General features: G+C 41.5%; 1 protein-coding gene across 3 annotated transcripts in view; it reads left to right on the top strand.

Annotated features, from left to right (window-relative positions):
* SNCAIP (synuclein alpha interacting protein) overlaps nt 1–19,295 on the top strand; it is a 283,312-nt gene that overhangs the window by 160,294 nt on the left and 103,723 nt on the right. For all 3 annotated transcript variants that reach the window (XM_075600985.1, XM_075600966.1, XM_075600976.1), the window contains one exon: nt 260–332. In XM_075600985.1, coding sequence (XP_075457100.1) covers nt 260–332 — 73 coding nt within the window. The remainder of the gene's footprint in view (nt 1–259; nt 333–19,295) is intronic.

The following is a 19,295-nucleotide window of genomic DNA, read 5'->3' as shown; positions in this document are numbered from 1 at the left end:
GACTGAGCCACTGATTGAGCCACCTGTGCTGAAGCTGGGATATCCTTAAAACCTGACCAATTGGTGGCCCTTGAGGACTGCAGCTGAGAACCTCTATCAAAATATCTTGCAGCCTATTCATGTGATTGTGGCTGATGGCTTAGTTCTGCTTAGTAAATATGGGCCAACATGTTTGTTGTAAATGGAGTAGAAGGGATGTTGGTGTTTTTTGGAATCTTTATATGATTAATGTGCCATCTATGTCTTTTCTATTTTCTAGTATTCTATCACATCCCTCAAAACAATTCCGGAGTTGTGCAGAAGATGTGATCCGCAGAATGAAGACAGATCAGGTATTAAAGTTTCCATGTGTGAGTGTGTTTCACTGCACATCCATATTTGTAAAACACTTCTGGCATTGCCTTGAGGGTAGTATTTTAGGCACCAGTTTGTCAGAACCAGAGGTTTTTTTGCGGGTGTAAGGTCACTAGAAAAAAAATAAAAATAAAGTGAGGATATTTGATTAGGCACAAGAAAACATGTTGAATTATCTCAACAGACCCTATCCACCATATGCAACAATTTACCCAATGCCAAATAAAAGGGAATGACCTAGCATAAAATAACACAGATGGACAAAAAAAAGTCCTGAGTACATTTCCTACTCATATGTCACTGGGCACTCTGTGATCTTTTTATTTTATGTTCAGGGATCATATCCAATGTCTGGCCTTAAATAATCTGTTATAAATGTTTGTAAGGATAAGTTAATAAATACTATTGTGTGTAACTAAAATGAATAATTATGGACTATTGACCGGAACAAGCGGAGTTAAAGTTTTGTTTTTTCTTCCAACTAAAACGACAGTCTTTTTTTATGTGTGTTATGGAACAAACCGATTAGCTTTACTGCTACATTATAATTGGAATAGTATGAAGGCGACATTGATGGAGCATTGAATTATAGTGTGAAGCAAGCTGTGTATCTACAGTATGAGATTAGACTTTGGCATATTCTATTATTGAACTGTTAAAAACAAAGTGTGAGTAAAAGGATCAAAGGGCTCCATGTTAAAATGGATAAGAAGCAAAAAGTGACACACTGTGAGTGCTCATTTGCATGTCCTTACCCAGAAGCATTGTATGCTGAGTGATTATGGGCAAAGGCAGGTTTTTGGACCTTTCTGAGACTTGTGAATGTGCTCATAAGTGGGATTTGTGCTTTTGAAATGGTATAAAATTAAACCTGTTGCCATGGAATATCTACTTTTCCCTCCTGCTAATTTAGGTTGAAGTGTAAGCCGCGCTTATAGTGCCGGCGTCGTGACGTAGCCCTAAAACAAATGCATTGCCGCCGCCACGTGTGCTTATAGTAAGCGCAAAGGCGACAATGCGACAATGCGACGGAGCGACGTCGCCGTCGCGAAAACTGTGAGCCAGCAATATTTGATTTTTCAAGGGCTGTCGCCTCATGTGACAGCCCCATAACCACCAAATGCCAGGAAACCCACGATGCCGCCGTACAGCGAAATAACTTTGTGGCAACGAGTGACGTCACCCGTCGTGTCGCCATCGACGGCACTATAAGCGCGGCCGAAGAGTTTTGTGTATTTTCAGAATGAAGAAATGTTCTAGTTGTGGCTTTTTTCAGATAGCGTCATTCATTTCTGAATCTAGATAATCAGTTAGTACCTTGGGAGCTACTGTATAACCGACCTTTCTGATTGCTGGTTTTCAACCAGTGAAAAAAAAAACAGGACATAAACAAATGTACAGTACCCATCATTACTTGTCTAATGACATTATTCACATTGTAAGAGTTCTGCTTGTTAGATATAACTAACGCCCCTGATGAAATAGTTCTTTATTCCATCTAGTACTGTAACGTTCCTCTCACTGTGCCCCTTACAAGTTGGTCTCAGCTTCATGCAGTGGAAATAAGTGAATACTAAATGAAGTGACATGTTATAGTTTGATGGACCACTGCAGCCCAAGCAGGTCATTGTATTTAAGTTGTGTTTCACTCCAGAAGCAGCACTACAAAGTTACAGGAAGCATATTATAGTAGCCCAGGGGTCACGATTGAGTCCTGAGGGAATACGGGATAAAGTTTCACAACTACAGGTATTTGCAGGTCAAGGATTAATGGTTAGAACAAGGGTTAGATTCATGGCATAAACACTGTACAGGGAGAGAAAAGAAAGGGCCGTTGCCACTCATTGTATTACTCTTTTTATTTCACTTTTTTTTTATTCTAGGAGTAATACTTGGACTGGTAATGTATACTAGGGGTCCATGCTTTGGTTCTAACGACACGCGTAGCTGCTTGTACAGTACTATCACAAACCCTGGATTACTATGTGGAATATACCTATTATCAATATAGATTCAATAAATATGTCTCTATTATGGAATTCCCAGCTTTAGATTGTGAACAGATCTAGATTTAGACAGAGAAAACAAAAGCGCAGATGCACATAGTGAAGTATGTTCCAAAATGAATATATATATTATGATGGTAAGATATCTGCGTACATCAGATCATAGTAAAATAGGCATTTCATGTACAATGACAAGAGTTACCCGGCACCGCAACAGCCACAACACCGCAACGACAACGGGATCAGTTGATGTCCACAATTCCTTCTCTAGGGAGATCCTTGCATGGAGACGTACAGCTGCCGTAATCGAGAAACGCGTTGGATAATTATCTAGCCCATACGGTAATTCTTATCACAGTCTGTGTGCCGAAGCAACTTTGTGACTGTCTTGGATGATCCTGAGTAACGCAATATGTCACTTTACGGCCATCCTCACTTTACGGCCGGCCGCAAAATCATACGGGACTCTTGAGGAACGAGTCTGGCGGTGGCTCCAACGGTCCCGACATATGAGGACGCTCTACCCAGACGCAGAGAGGCGAGCGGAGGGCTTCTCCAGTACGGCAGCTGTACGTCTCCATGTAAGGATCTCCCTAGAGAAGGAATTGTGGACATCAACTGATCCCGTTGTCGTTGCGGTGTTGTGGCTGTTGCGGTGCCGGTTAACACATGTCATTGTACATGAAATGCCTATTTTACTATGTTCTAATGTACGCAGATATCTTACCGTCATAATATATATATTTATTTTGGAACATACTTCACTATGTGCGTCTGGGCTTTTGTTTTCTCTGTGTTTCAGTTGTTCCAGGGGTGTTGAGTCACTCCTTACTCATAGCTGCTGACGCCTACTTTCAACGTAGAGGTTGTCTTTAATTTTCAATATCACATAGGTGGTTTATGGGTTAATTTATATTTTTTGCACAATAGAGTATTTTAGCTGCGCACTTGTATTTCAGTTCTTTTTAGATTGTGATTCCCCTCTTATGTGTTGGATATCTTGTAGTAAATAATACAATTTCCTGTTAAACGCTTGTACTCTTTCCCTTTTCAAATACATGGAAAATGTTGTTTTTCCTCTTTAAACACGACCTTGAAACTCAAAAGATTAGGGCAGGATGAAAAAAATATCTGACTTATAAACAGTGTACTGAAGAGTGATATATCTTCTTGAAATAAATGTGTGCTGGAAAGCTTTACTACAAACAAACAGCCCATTATCTCTCCAAAATATTTGGAATGAGCGAGACACAAACTTTTCTTATCCAAATCTGTCAATTTAACCACTACACACATAATCCCATCATTCATAATGTGCATCCAATGGCCGTGTTGGAGAATGGCTCCACCGTGAGCATAAATTGTATCTTACTCCCTTGATTGTGATTACTGGGTTGTCGCAGATTCCATAAACAAGGGAAATGTATGTATTTTATAAATATCTTTTTATTGGCTATTTGTCTGGAGCTGCTGTAAAGGTATTTATTATCATCTGATGTCACGTCCATTTACTAATTGATCAATTCTCAACAGGGCAGGCAACATTATCAGTTAAAGGTAAGAGGACGCTAAGGCGTATCAGAGAATGTGACTGCACACAAATAACCCACCTATGGTATTATAATAGTATTGTTTTACCAATCATGTTCGTATGGCTTCACAATATGAGTCTATGGACAACTTATATTACAGGGAAAAAGGGGGTAGGATGGTCCGTGGTTCACAGCAACTTCAGCAGCCAACGCATGGATGTCTAAAAAAACTTTATTGATCGCTAGCAGCAAACATCAGGCAACCACTCTAACATGTTTCGTCCAGGCTATGGACTTTTTCAAAGAGTGCTGATAGTGTATGGCAGCCAAATAGATATAGGGAGTGGTGAGTGTATGCCACCAATAGGAACAGGGAACGTATTTAAACCTCACCTGTGGTAAATTAATCATTAAAGTGGATAACTATCTCCACAACAATCCCCATAGCAATGGCTGCACAACAAGGTATTTACAACATACACATGAGAAATCTTAAAAACAAAACAGAACATATAATGGATAAATTTAAAAACACAACTACTGATGTTTTAAGTTACCAGCATCATTATTATTATATAAAGCTATATCAATTAATGGAAGTATACAGATGTATAATAAAGGATTTCATATATCTAGTACTTATAAAGCATTTTCAGTATCAAGATTCACCTTAAAGGGATATAAACATTTTATCAATTTATTCACATAATTCATATCCATGGATACAGTGGCAACCGCATGACAGACGGTAACATCATATGTCACCTCCCAGATCACAATGTAATTGGGTGAACACTGTGAACCCACCCCAAAACTTAGCCATTACCCCATCAGAAAGTATTTCAGTTCCCACTCCTGATTGATGCCGGCCGGATGGAGTGTGTTCAGAGTGTACACCCAATACATTTCCTGTTTATTTAATACCCCCTCTCTATGGCCTCCTCTAGCGTTACAAGGGATATGTTCAATTGCCATATAGGAAAAGTTAGCTATTCCCCCTTTAGGGCATCTGGAGAAGTGTCTGGGGACTGGATGAGATACATCATTCTTTTTAATAAGCCTGACATGCTCGGCAATGCGGGTCTTGACTGGCCGAATGGTTCGTCCCACATACAATTTTTTGCAACCACATCTCAAAAGATAAATGGTATAGGATGTATTACAATTCAAAAATTCTTTAATAAAATATTTTTTTCCATTGATGTCAGTTTGGACAAATTTTGTACTATGAACATATTTACACATGGAACAATTTCCACATGCAAAAAAGCCTTTAGGAATACTACCAATTCTTTTAAGATCAGTTTTAGTTTGAAAGTGACTTGGCGAGAGGTGCGATGCTAGTGTCTTAGCCCTACGGAATGAAAATTTTGGTCCCTTCAAGGTAAACTCAGCAATATCCTTATCAAGGGACAGGGTGTGCCAATGTTTATGCACAATGTCGCATATAAGCTTGGATTGGCGACTATAAGTGGTGATGAATAATGGACTCATATCACTATACTTGCTCTTAGATTGTATGTACCCTTTATGATGTTTGTCTTTTTTCTTTTGATCAAGGATTCCAGGGCGATCCAAAGTCATAGCGTACTCGTATGCTGTCTGGATATCTGTATATTTGTAACCCCTGGCTTGGAATCTCTCAAATAATGCTTGTGACTGCAAAGAGAAATTCTCATCATCAGAACATATCCGTCTCAACCTTACAAATTGGGCTCTCGGAATACTTTTGATTAAAGATTGTGGATGACAACTTTTGGCTGACAGTAGTGTGTTCCGGGAGTTTGGCTTGCGAAATATGTCAGTTTGGATTAGCATGTCATGGTCTATGTAAAGGAGCAGGTCCAGATAGTTAATGCAATTTATATTTTGTTCATAAGTGAATTTAATATTAACATTATTGATATTAAGTGTATTTATAAATGCTACAAGTGATGATTCATCGCCGTCCCATATAATAATGAGATCGTCGATGAATCTTTTATAGTAAATAATTTGTGAGCGATAAGAATTATTACTGTGATATATGTATTGTGCTTCCCATAACCCCATGAATAAGTTTGCATATGATGGTGCAAAACTTGTGCCCATTGCAGTGCCTAATAATTGTAAATAAAAACGTGAATCAAATAAGAAATAATTGTGAGTTAATAAAAATTTAATAGATTCTAATAGAAAAGTGCAAAGTGAAGTGGACAGATGTGATAATTGTAAAAAGTGCGTGATAGCTAATAACCCGTGATCGTGATTAATGATGGAATACAGAGAGATCACGTCAAGGGTGACCCATCTGTATTCCTTTTTCCAGACCAGATCCTTTACATCTACCATGAGGTCCGTGGAATCCTTAATGAATGACGGTAATGCCAGTACCAATGGTTTGAGATAAGAGTCCACATACCGCGATAACCCATCTCCCAAAGATCCAATACCTGCCACTATAGGACGACCAGGAGGGTCGACCAGTGACTTATGGATCTTTGGGAGATGGTGGAATACCGGAATCACGGGATGTGGACTTCTCAAAAATTCAATCTCATGTTTGTCTAATGTACAAAGTATCTTTCCAAATTCAATAATTTCATCTAGTTGACTAATAAAGTCCTGTGTTGGATCCTTTTTACGAAGTTTATACTGATCCGGATTCCCTAGCTGCCGTAATGCCTCCTGTTTGTATTGTAGGGTGGATAGAACCACAAGGGCTCCACCTTTATCAGCATTTCTAAACATGATGTCTTTGTTATGCTTCAAAGTGTCTAGTTCATGAATCTCTGTGTATGTCAGGTTATTGGCATGCATAGATGAGCAGGAGAAACCTTTAGATAAAATTTGAAGGTCTCTTTCTACCAACCTTTCAAATGCCGTAATGAAAGGCCCCCTATTGGCATTGGGGCAGAAGATAGACTTCTTTTTAAATCCTGAGGAGTGGGTGCCAAAGAAAGGTTGGGAGAAAGCATTGATTTCTTCACCTTGCTGCTCAAGTAATGCGTCCAAGTCTGATAATACACAGGTTTCCTGAAAGGTATCAAGAGAAATATTAGTTAATACATCGTTAGTAACAATATTAGGTAGTACATCATCAGTATTGGGTAATACAACATCATTATCAGAGTCAGACAAGTTATTGGTTTGAAAATGTCCTCTTGATATAAAAAACTTTTTTAAGGATAATTTGCGGGTGAACCTTTGGAGGTCAATCACTGTCTGAAACAAGTGGAAGTCCTGAACCGGGGCAAAACCCAGTCCCTTATTTAGTAGAGATAATTGTGCATGGGAGAGTTCCACTCCTGAGAGATTAATGATGTTATTATCACACTCATCTATGTGTACTTCTTTCTTTTTGGTCTCCCGCGAGTTTCCACGTTTTCTCCGCGATCGTCTGGTTCGCGGCGTGATCGTGTTCCTGTGGATAAAAAAGAAGACGAAGAGGGAGCCTGTTCCTGATTTTTTGATCTGGCCCCATTAGATGTGATAGATGACCTGCTGTCGCTCCTAGATCTCCCATGGTTATCCCGTATACTCTCAGTAGAACCTTCAAAAGATACAGAGTGAGATCTCAATTCACACTCTGAGTAGTCTGACTCTGCACCTGAGTTGTCAGCTGATCTTCCCTTTAAGATAGACTTATTAGGGTTGCTTTTAGACCATCCTTTGGATTGAGGTTTAAACCCCCTTGCTGTATTAGATCCCACATTCTCTCTTGTTTGAGGTTTCTGCCAACAATAAATTTGTCCTTTTATGTAATCTACACGGTCTCGTTCGAACTTGCTGTGTTTTTTGTCACTTATTGTGTCCTCTATGGTCTCAATATTAGTCAGCAGGGTTTTGTCGTTTTTTATAAATTGATCCATTTTAGTAAATGGCTTCAAGTTATTCCTCAAAAGGTTTATTTCCAACATTAATTGCTCCTTTTCTTTTGACTTCTGCTGAATGATTAGTTCCATTAGCTTTAGGGAACATTGGTTTAAAGTATCAGTCCAGTCCTGCTCAAATTGCATATTGGTAAAGCCAAATGTTGGTGTCTTTTTTATTCGCAAACCTCGTGGTATTCTTTTACATCTAATATAGTTGTTCAATGAGGTGATGTCCCACCATAGGCGTATATTCAACACCAACAGTCTTTCTAGCTTTACAAAATAATGTGTGAGGTCTGAAGGCTCCTCACATATAACCTCAGTACTTTCATTAAACAAGTGGGCAGCTTTTTTTGAACGTTTGGCATTGTCCCCGCATGCATTGACATATGTATCCACATTTGTATCCTCTAATTCAACATCAATATCTTCCATGGCAACAAACCAATATAATAGTATTGAAAAAATAAAAAATTATTTATTAATATCTTGTTAAAAACTCTCATGCGTTGGCTGAAGCCTAAGTGCAAAAAACAGTAATCCTTAAATTCTTGAGTAAATAATGTCCTTTATATTTTGGAATTTTCCAGGATAGTCCAAATAAGCATATACAATTTACTTATTCACTTATTCACTTGCCCGTGAGCCATCAGGTAGGAATAGATTGCTAGAGAATTTGGAATTACCCAGTATACCGAGGCTGCTAACAGGTAGTGCACACACTTTTTGGCAACTTGATTGAAGAGAGACCCAGCAATGATTAATGAAACAATAAGCCTCCGGTATTGAGAACAGGGAGTTGGGTAATAGTAAGCCGGATAGAGGTACAGGGGGACACCTCCCTAGGGGGCGCCCCCAAGTAAATCACAGCCCGGCACTAACCACCTCAATAATCTCCCTGAAATACCGCGTGGAGGTTAGGAGTACTCACGAAAAAGCCGTCCCTGTTGGTGCAGGGAATTCTGCAGCGGCTTCCTCCTCTAGTGTAGCTGGCGTCAGCGTGCTCCTCCGGAAATGATGACACAGGAAGAAGGGGGTAGGATGGTCCGTGGTTCACAGCAACTTCAGCAGCCAACGCATGGATGTCTAAAAAAACTTTATTGATCGCTAGCAGCAAACATCAGGCAACCACTCTAACATGTTTCGTCCAGGCTATGGACTTTTTCAAAGAGTGCTGATAGTGTATGGCAGCCAAATAGATATAGGGAGTGGTGAGTGTATGCCACCAATAGGAACAGGGAACGTATTTAAACCTCACCTGTGGTAAATTAATCATTAAAGTGGATAACTATCTCCACAACAATCCCCATAGCAATGGCTGCACAACAAGGTATTTACAACATACACATGAGAAATCTTAAAAACAAAACAGAACATATAATGGATAAATTTAAAAACACAACTACTGATGTTTTAAGTTACCAGCATCATTATTATTATATAAAGCTATATCAATTAATGGAAGTATACAGATGTATAATAAAGGATTTCATATATCTAGTACTTATAAAGCATTTTCAGTATCAAGATTCACCTTAAAGGGATATAAACATTTTATCAATTTATTCACATAATTCATATCCATGGATACAGTGGCAACCGCATGACAGACGGTAACATCATATGTCACCTCCCAGATCACAATGTAATTGGGTGAACACTGTGAACCCACCCCAAAACTTAGCCATTACCCCATCAGAAAGTGTTTCAGTTCCCACTCCTGATTGATGCCGGCCGGATGGAGTGTGTTCAGAGTGTACACCCAATACATTCGGCCAGTCAAGACCCGCATTGCCGAGCATGTCAGGCTTATTAAAAAGAATGATGTATCTCATCCAGTCCCCAGACACTTCTCCAGATGCCCTAAAGGGGGAATAGCTAACTTTTCCTATATGGCAATTGAACATATCCCTTGTAACGCTAGAGGAGGCCATAGAGAGGGGGTATTAAATAAACAGGAAATGTATTGGGTGTACACTCTGAACACACTCCATCCGGCCGGCATCAATCAGGAGTGGGAACTGAAACACTTTCTGATGGGGTAATGGCTAAGTTTTGGGGTGGGTTCACAGTGTTCACCCAATTACATTGTGATCTGGGAGGTGACATATGATGTTACCGTCTGTCATGCGGTTGCCACTGTATCCATGGATATGAATTATGTGAATAAATTGATAAAATGTTTATATCCCTTTAAGGTGAATCTTGATACTGAAAATGCTTTATAAGTACTAGATATATGAAATCCTTTATTATACATCTGTATACTTCCATTAATTGATATAGCTTTATATAATAATAATGATGCTGGTAACTTAAAACATCAGTAGTTGTGTTTTTAAATTTATCCATTATATGTTCTGTTTTGTTTTTAAGATTTCTCATGTGTATGTTGTAAATACCTTGTTGTGCAGCCATTGCTATGGGGATTGTTGTGGAGATAGTTATCCACTTTAATGATTAATTTACCACAGGTGAGGTTTAAATACGTTCCCTGTTCCTATTGGTGGCATACACTCACCACTCCCTATATCTATTTGGCTGCCATACACTATCAGCACTCTTTGAAAAAGTCCATAGCCTGGACGAAACATGTTAGAGTGGTTGCCTGATGTTTGCTGCTAGCGATCAATAAAGTTTTTTTAGACATCCATGCGTTGGCTGCTGAAGTTGCTGTGAACCACGGACCATCCTACCCCCTTCTTCCTGTGTCATCATTTCCGGAGGAGCACGCTGACGCCAGCTACACTAGAGGAGGAAGCCGCTGCAGAATTCCCTGCACCAACAGGGACGGCTTTTTCGTGAGTACTCCTAACCTCCACGCGGTATTTCAGGGAGATTATTGAGGTGGTTAGTGCCGGGCTGTGATTTACTTGGGGGCGCCCCCTAGGGAGGTGTCCCCCTGTACCTCTATCCGGCTTACTATTACCCAACTCCCTGTTCTCAATACCGGAGGCTTATTGTTTCATTAATCATTGCTGGGTCTCTCTTCAATCAAGTTGCCAAAAAGTGTGTGCACTACCTGTTAGCAGCCTCGGTATACTGGGTAATTCCAAATTCTCTAGCAATATATTACAGGGAAATTACACAGTACAAGGGTAAAAGTTCCACACATAATGACCTCTGCAGTCTTGAAAGCCAAGACAACCTTATACGGTTGATATGTTGGCCTAATAAAAGGGATCACAACCTACACATTAAAGTAGATATAGGGAGTCCTTGCCCTGAAGGATGGCACAATCTATTTTAATATTGGAGAAACATTGACCCTCATTCCATGTGCTGAAGAAGTTTTCATTCGAATAGAGTTGATTTCTTCTCCAGCACCAAGAAGTGGCTTCATAGCATATTGAATATGGCCCATGAAGAGTAAATATAAGAGCATTTGTGATCTCATTGTAAAGCAGAAGGCTTTTTTTACATCTTAGGCTGCGTCTCCTCTGGCGCTGAGCGTGCTGTGCGCCCGGCGCTTGCCGATTTTACTTATTACAGTTTTTATGTGGAAGTCCCCGCTCACGCGGTACGCGGACACTTAACTGACTTTGAAGCGCGCTCAACTTGCCCGCAAGGCTCCTCACCCCCCTCCCCGTTCTCGCTTGCAAAATAGGCAGGACACCCGGCACTCATGCTTAGAGAGTTGGTAACGTCACCGCTCTCAAGCATGAGCGCAGTTAGCGCCACCGGGGATGCAGCCTAATGCTATTTGGATGTTGATGTTAATTTTATTCCATGCCGTTTCATGTTTCTTTGATAAAGTGGGATTTTATTTTGAGCGTTCGATAAAAGGCGAGCAAGAGGCAGGGAGTCCAAAGGAGGGTGCTGTGTGAAAAAGGCTTCACAGGGGAAGAAAGACAGCAAGGATGTATTGTTAGATTAGGGTTGACATAGATGAGGAGCAAAGGAGTTTAGAGCTTTAAAGGAGAAACACATAAGGCGCTTATAGTGCCTTGCGACGGAGATGCGACGTTGCTCCGAAACAAATACATTGAATCCGTCGCAAGCGCTTATAGTAAGCGCAACGCGATGGAGCGACCAAAAATTTTGGTCAACTTTTGCCAGTGGCGACGGCGATGGATGACGTCATCGGTCGCGTTGCCAGCACTATAAGCGTGGCCTAAGATTAGCATCATAGAGACAAATATTGTAAATAATCAAGTATATAATCACACCACCCATGTGCCCAACATCTGATAACTCTGACATCTCATTATGCTCAATTCGGGGTTAGCTCTGATAATTTTCTTTCACTTTATATCCTTTGGAAATGAGAAAACACATTCTCTTTTAAAAGCTCAGGAAAGTTGTGTCTTTATATTTGAAACTGACAGGCTCAATTTGACATGCAGAAGTCACGTAGTGCTCAGGGCCGTCTTAACAGCATTATAGGCCCCCGGGCAAAGCAGTGCACTGGTCCCTACCTACACAACCACTCACAGGAATAAAAATGTAAATTATCGATATAATAAACTTATATTTATTGGTACCTCCAACAAAACCGTTAATTGCCTCCCGAGAATCCGTTACAATATTCTGCTTCCATAACATTGCAAGCAATAAAAACGTCAAAATTTCTCTCGCGAATGCAGACATGCCAACTCTCCGCTACAAGTCGTAATTTTTCTCCTTCTACCGAGTTAGCGGGAGATTTGAATGTTGAGGCGGGTGATTGGAAAATTTGTGTTAAATTCTGGTCTGTGCATAGATTAGCATGGGGCCCCTATGCTTGTGGGGCCCCGGGCAACTGCCCAGCGTGTCCATGCGTTAAGACGGCACTGGTATAGCTGTCTACAAATGTAATTATTGAGAGATGTGTACATTTCTTCAAAGTGACTTTGCAATTTTCTTGCCGTTATTTCCTAATTTTTGCAAAATGTGTTCACAATGCACCATTTTCCCCAAAATACGACAAAATGTTGCAACTTTTGCCATATTTCATGAAAATGGTAGCGCATAAAAGCCACGTCACCAAGAGTCATGTGACCCCAGTTGTCCGAATGTCTTCAATTTGCATTGTGAAAAAGTCACCTGATTCACGAAGGTGCATAAAAATCTGCACATCGCTAATTAATGATTGGAAATTTTATTTCAATTTAAATTCTTGTTGCATACAGTATTTAATGATGAATTACCCTGATATATACCTAGTTCTGAGCAAATTTAAGCTTAAGCAATATAAGTGGAATATGTTAAAGAGAACATCAAATGTCCTTTTTTAGAGCTGCTCTGATTCCAGTCTCATTCTATTAAATAGCTGTGTTGGTGTTTTTTTTTTTTCTTTCTTAAATGTCTCTTATACTGTAGTTGTCTTTAAATAAGAAAGCACATGACCGTCACCGTAGGGTTGGCAGGTGTCTGCTATTGAACCGGGCAGCCTGGTATTTTGTTACTCTGTCCGGTAAAAAATGAGAGATAATACCGGACATGTATGTGTATACTGACCGGTATAACCCTCCGGACTTAGTAACCAATAACGGGATTTCCCCTGAGAAGGGACAGAGCAGGGCTGCTGCTGCTGCTATGGGGCTGGGCAGCTTCCTCCATCCTGATTTGATGCTGCTGTGTAATGCAGCCAATCAGAAGGAGGTGGCAGGAGCCTGGGGGGTGGGGCCAAAGAGCGGAGGAAAAGCATGGAGCGTAGAGAGATTAGGCTATGTCCTGTGTGTCCTGTGTGTCTGTATTTGTTCTGTTTTGTCCTGGTATGTGTATTTGTACTTGTACTGTTATGTGAGTTTGTGCGTGTGTGTGTGCGTGTTTCTCTGGCTGTCCTGTGGGGGTGATAATGACAGGGTGGGGGGAGGTGAGAGCATGAAGGGAGGGCGGTGATAGAGGATGAAGGAGGGGGGTGAGAGGATGAAGGGAGGAGGTGTGAGAGAGGATGAAGGGAGGGGGTGAGAGAGGATGAAGGAGGGGGGTGAGAGGATGAAGGGAGGAGGTGTGAGAGAGGATGAAGGGAGGGGGTGAGAGAGGATGAAGGGGGGGGGTGAGAGGATGAAGGGAGGGTGGGTCAGAGAGAATGAAGGGAGGTGGGGTCAGAGAGGATGAAGGAGGGGGGTCAGAGAGGATGAAGGGAGGGGTGAGAGGATGAAGGGAGGGGTTATGAGAGAGGATGAAGGGAGGGGGTGAGAGAGGATGAAGGGAGGGGGGTGAGAGAGGATGAAGGAAGGGGGTTGAGAGGATGAAGGGAGGGTGGGTCATGGAGGATGAAGGGAGGTGGGGTCACAGAGGATGACGGGAGGGGGTGTCAGAGAGGATGAAGGGAGGGGGGGTGAAAGAGGATGAAAGGAGGGGGCGTGAGAGGTTGAAGGAAGAGGGTTAGAGGATAAGGCGGGGGGTCAGAGTGGATGAAGGGAGGGGTGGTCAGAGCGGATGAAGGGAGGGGGGGTCAGAGAGGAAGAAGAGAGGGGGTTGAGAAGATGAAGGGAGGGGGAGGATAGAGGATGAAGGGAGGGGGGAGGAGAGAGGATGAAGGGAAGGGGGATGAGAGAGGATGATGGGAGGGGGATGAGAGAGGATGAAGGGAGGGGGGTGAGAGTATGAAAGGAGGGGGCGTGAGAGGTTGAAGGCAGGGGGTCAGAGCAGATGAAGGGGGGCAGGGAGGATGAAGGGGGGTCAGAGAGGATGAAGGGAGTGGGGGTCAGAGTGGATGAAGGGAAGGTGGGTGAGATAGGATGAAGAGAGAGGGATGAGAGAAGATAAAGGGAGGGGGTGAAAGAGGATGAAGGGAGGGGTGAGAGAGGATGAAGTGATGGGGGTGACAGAATGGGAGGGTGAGAGGATAAGGAAAAAGAGAGGATGAGGAGGGATGAAACAATCTTGGAATTTGTGGGAGGAGCATTAAGATCTGTATTGCTCGCCACGTACAGTATAACTGCAGGTACAGTAAGTTCTTTATAAACGATCTTACGTAATTTGTTCTAAATTTCACAACAAGCATGCACCAATTTGCATCAATTTGCACCTATTTGATATTCTATTTCCTAAAAAATTCCTTGGAAGGGCGCTCCATCCCAAGTCCCCTCCCCAGATTTGTTACGAAATAGACTATAACTTGGTGCAAATTGGTGAATACGTGGAGTGAAATTTGGAAAAAATTACTTAACGGTCAGCTCATTTATAAATAGCATTCTTCCTCACCAACGATTCTCGCGCGTGTCGCACCTTTCACCAATTTGTCCAGTATTTTTGGACAAGCCACCTGGTAACCCTATACATGAGTGAGTACTTTCACTTAACAATAACTCCAATATATCCCTCACAGCTAATTAAAGTAATCCATTACATGTAAATGAGTTTCAGGTCCCTAACAAAGTGAAAAGGTTAATTTAGCCACAAATATATTACAGCTCATCAAACATTACTTCATGTGCAGCATGCAGACAAAAAAAAGCACATTAGCTTTATTATAAAAAAGGTAAAAGGTAAAGCAAACTGCAATTTATGAAACAAGATCACCATATGAAAGCCACACTCTTGGTCTCCAAAGTAAGCAGCGTGATGAGGATATTCCTACGCTTAGTTTGCTTTGACATTAACAGTAGGTTTGATCTCATTGTTTCAAACAAACAAAGGCGTAAATAAACAGTAGCGCACAAAAGCTAAAGGAGTGAAGTTCATGTTCAGGTTAGAAACCAGAACAGAGGATCCGTGTCTTTGAGAATGACAAGAAGCTGAAAGTGTAGCCGAGTCTTCCCTGCTGGCCAGACCATTCTGCAGAAAGAAGTGTTTTCATAAGGCTTAGACAGAATTCATTTCCATGCACTGCCTTTAATGGTTCCTGTCAGAACAAAACAGCTGGGGAGCATATGGTATCCATTTCCCTGTATCACTTGGAAAAAATTTCACATGTAAATAAAACCAACATAAAAGTATAGCCCTTGAACCCAGGATCTTACAAAAGACATAAATAAATCTGTACAATGCTGTCTTTGTATTGGACAACTGACTTAACCTGATTTTTGTTGATTTTTTTAGTCCCACGATAACATGTGAAAGTTAGGCTTAAAAGCTATCATTTAAAAAACTTACAAGTTTAACCTACCATTGAATTCACAGCAGGAACTTCTATATGACCTGCAGTATTTACAAAATGTGTCATTATTTGTACTCATTGTAGAGATAATCTATCTTTATTTGGCTCACATTCATTATCCTGAGAAGCCAAATGCTACAGAATATAGTTTTCCTATTTATTTGAATGGATCTGAACTCTTTTCTAGAACTGGGAAGCGACTTTACAGCATATTAAATAGGGACCGCACAAAGCCTGACCTAAATAGTAACACTATAATAGGAGGAGTACCATGCAAATTGTATTTATTACTATTTGACTCTAATATAGAGCTGGCAATATCCAAAAGCACTTTACAAATTATAGTGTAAAATTCCTTTTTTTCTAGCCTGGATTGCTATTGAATTTTTTTTTTTTTTTAAGTAAAATATGATTGAGATTCGATTTGTTTATTTACATTTCCGTCTGAACTGTGTCAAATAATTGGAGGTTGTTTCCACAGTCAGACCCTGTAATGATATTTTGTATACAATTTCTCAAGACTACACCACACAAAATGGGATTTCTAAAAATACCATCATATCGATAGGTGGGTCAGCGGGAGATGATGCAAATGCAGTTACAGGAGCACTCCGCAGAAGAAACCTTTCGAGCCTTTTCAAATCCCCAAATAAGTTGAACTCATTTGAAGTACAGTACTGTAGAAAGTAACGTGGACGTATTTCTGCCATTCAGATCGACATCAATTGGCCCACCTATATTAATTGGCACATTTGTGATTTATTTTAGTGCATTTCTTCTAATGTCCTTTTACCAGTCAAACAATAACCATGTAAAATCACAGTGGCATACTTTTTCTTTTTTAAATAAATCAATTCTGTACTATGAGAAAATACTTGTAGCATTTTTAATGTACAGGCATACCCCGGTTTAAGGACACTCACTTTAAGTACACTCGCGAGTAAGTACATCGCGCTCAATAGGCAAACGGCAGCTCACGCATGCGCCTGTCTGCACATCCTGAACAGCAATACCAGCTCCCTACCTGTACCGAAGCTGTGAGCAAGCAGGGAGACTATAGAGCCTGTTACAAATGCGTTATTTACATCAGTTATGCACATATATGACGATTGCAGTACAGTAAATGCATCGATAAGTGGGGAAAAGGTAGTGCTTCACTTTAAGTACATTTTCACTTTACATACATGCTCCGGTCCCATTGCGTACGTTAATGCGGGGTATGCCTGTATTTAAGTAGTAATCCCCGAAGAACAGGGTATTATTGGCCAGTAATGCCATGTTCTGAGGGGATTATTACTATTATAGGCTAAATGTAGGCTTATTTTTAATTTTTTTAAATTTTTCATTAAAAAGATACAAGAGTCTGGTGTGTCAAGTTTTTGGTTGATTGTATAAAAACATAAAATTAGGTGATGTCATTGAAGCCAATGGGTGGTGTTACCATGTATGTTTTATTTCACCCAATAAAATCAAAGTTATAAAAAAAAAAGATACATTTTTGTAGTCATATTGTTTTTTATCAGCATGATTGTCTACATTCTTATGCTTTTACTGCAAGTTTAATAAAAGGAAATTGCATATGCACACCCCTCTACACACACACACACACACACACACACACACACACACACACACACACACACACACACACACACACACACACACACTGCAGCCCCCTTCTATACACACAAACACACTCTGCAGTTCCCCCTGCACTGTGCAGCCCCCCTCTACACCCACAAAACACACTGCAGCCCTCCTCCACCCTCTACACTCACAAAACACACAACACACAGCAGCCCCCCTCTACACCCACAAAACACACAACACACAGCAGCCCCCCTCTACACCCACAAAACACACTGCAGACACACACACCAACAAAACAGACTACAGCCTACATTCATAAAACACACACCAGCAGCCCCCCCTCTACACCCACTGCAGCTCCCATGTAAACCCACACACTGCAGACACACACACACACACACACACAAAACACTCTGCACCCCTCCTCCATGCACAAATCACATTGCAGCCCCCCTGTACACCCACAAAACACACACTGCAGACACACACCAACAAAACACTCTGCACCCCTCCTCCACCCACAAAACACACACTGAAGACACACACATACTGCAGCTCCCCTCTGCACCTACAAAACACACACTGCAGAGACAAACACAAATCAACAAAACAGACTGTCACCTCTACATCCACAAAACACACACCAGCAGCCCCCCCCCTACACCCACTGCAGCCCCCTGTAAACCCACACACTGCAGACATAAACACCAACAAAACACTCTGCACCCCTCCTCCACCCACAAAACACACACTGAAGACACACACATACTGCAGCTCCCCCTCTACACCAACAAAACACATACAGCAGACACACACTGACAAGACTCTGCTGCCCCCTCTACACCCACAAAACACACACCAACAGAAGACACACACACTAATAAAACACTCTGCTAGTCCCCTTTACACCCACAAAACACACACATAAACACAAACACACAAACCTTCCCCTCACTCTCCTGTGCGGAGCTCTCTGCAAACAGGGAGGGGGAGGAGTCAGTGCCTTACTGGTGCCTTCTGTCCAATCATCTCCCTTGTCTAAGAGCAAATTTCACTCTTTGTGAATGAGAACTGAAAGCGGATTGGCAGAAAAACTTGGCAAGCTGCCAAAAATTCCGGGCCATTACTGATTGGATAATGCCTGGAATTTTAACAAATCAGAGAGCAGGGATTTCAATAATGTCCAGAATTTACCAGCTTTAACCTAAAATTAAGTAATAATCCCCAAAGAACAGGGTATTACTGGCCAATAATGCCCTGGCTGGAAGAGTTGAAGGCCCGAGGCGAAGCCGAGGGACTTTAACCCAGCTAGGGCATTATTGGCCAGTAATGCCCTGTTCTGAGGGGATTATTACTATTATAGGTTAAATGTAGGCTTTTTTGTAATGTTTCAGAAAAAAAGATACATTTTTGTAGTCATTGATTTTTATCAGTGTACAGGCATACCCCGGTTTAAGGACACTCACTTTAAGTACACTCGCGAGTAAGTACATATCGCTCAATAGGCAAACGGCAGCTCACGCATGCGCCTGTCAGCACGTCCTGAACAGCAATACCAGCTCCCTACCTGTACGGAAGCTGTGCGTAAGCAGGGAGACTATAGAGCCTGTTACACATGCGTTATTTACATCAGTTATGCACGTATATGACGATTTTTAGTCTCTGTCCCGGCTGCCCTGCATGCTGTAAAATGTTCCATTTTTTTTGTGGCTGTTCCGCTTTTGACCATCAGAGCAGGGGGGCAGCAGAGAGCAGACAATGCATGGAGGAGAGCAGGGGCCGGGTCTGAGCTGCGGAGCCCCAGCAGTGAGACCCGGAAGTGTAAGTGAGAACTTCCGGTGTCTGCTGCCAGGGCTCAAGATGGAATCCCCCACCCATGCAGGTATGGTCCAGAATGGGGGACACAGACACACACTCACACAATGGGAGG

Source organism: Ascaphus truei, chromosome 1 (genome assembly GCF_040206685.1).
Source record: "Ascaphus truei isolate aAscTru1 chromosome 1, aAscTru1.hap1, whole genome shotgun sequence".
Classification (NCBI taxonomy): Eukaryota; Metazoa; Chordata; class Amphibia; order Anura; family Ascaphidae; genus Ascaphus; species Ascaphus truei.
This window is presented reverse-complemented; position numbering and strand designations above follow the sequence as displayed.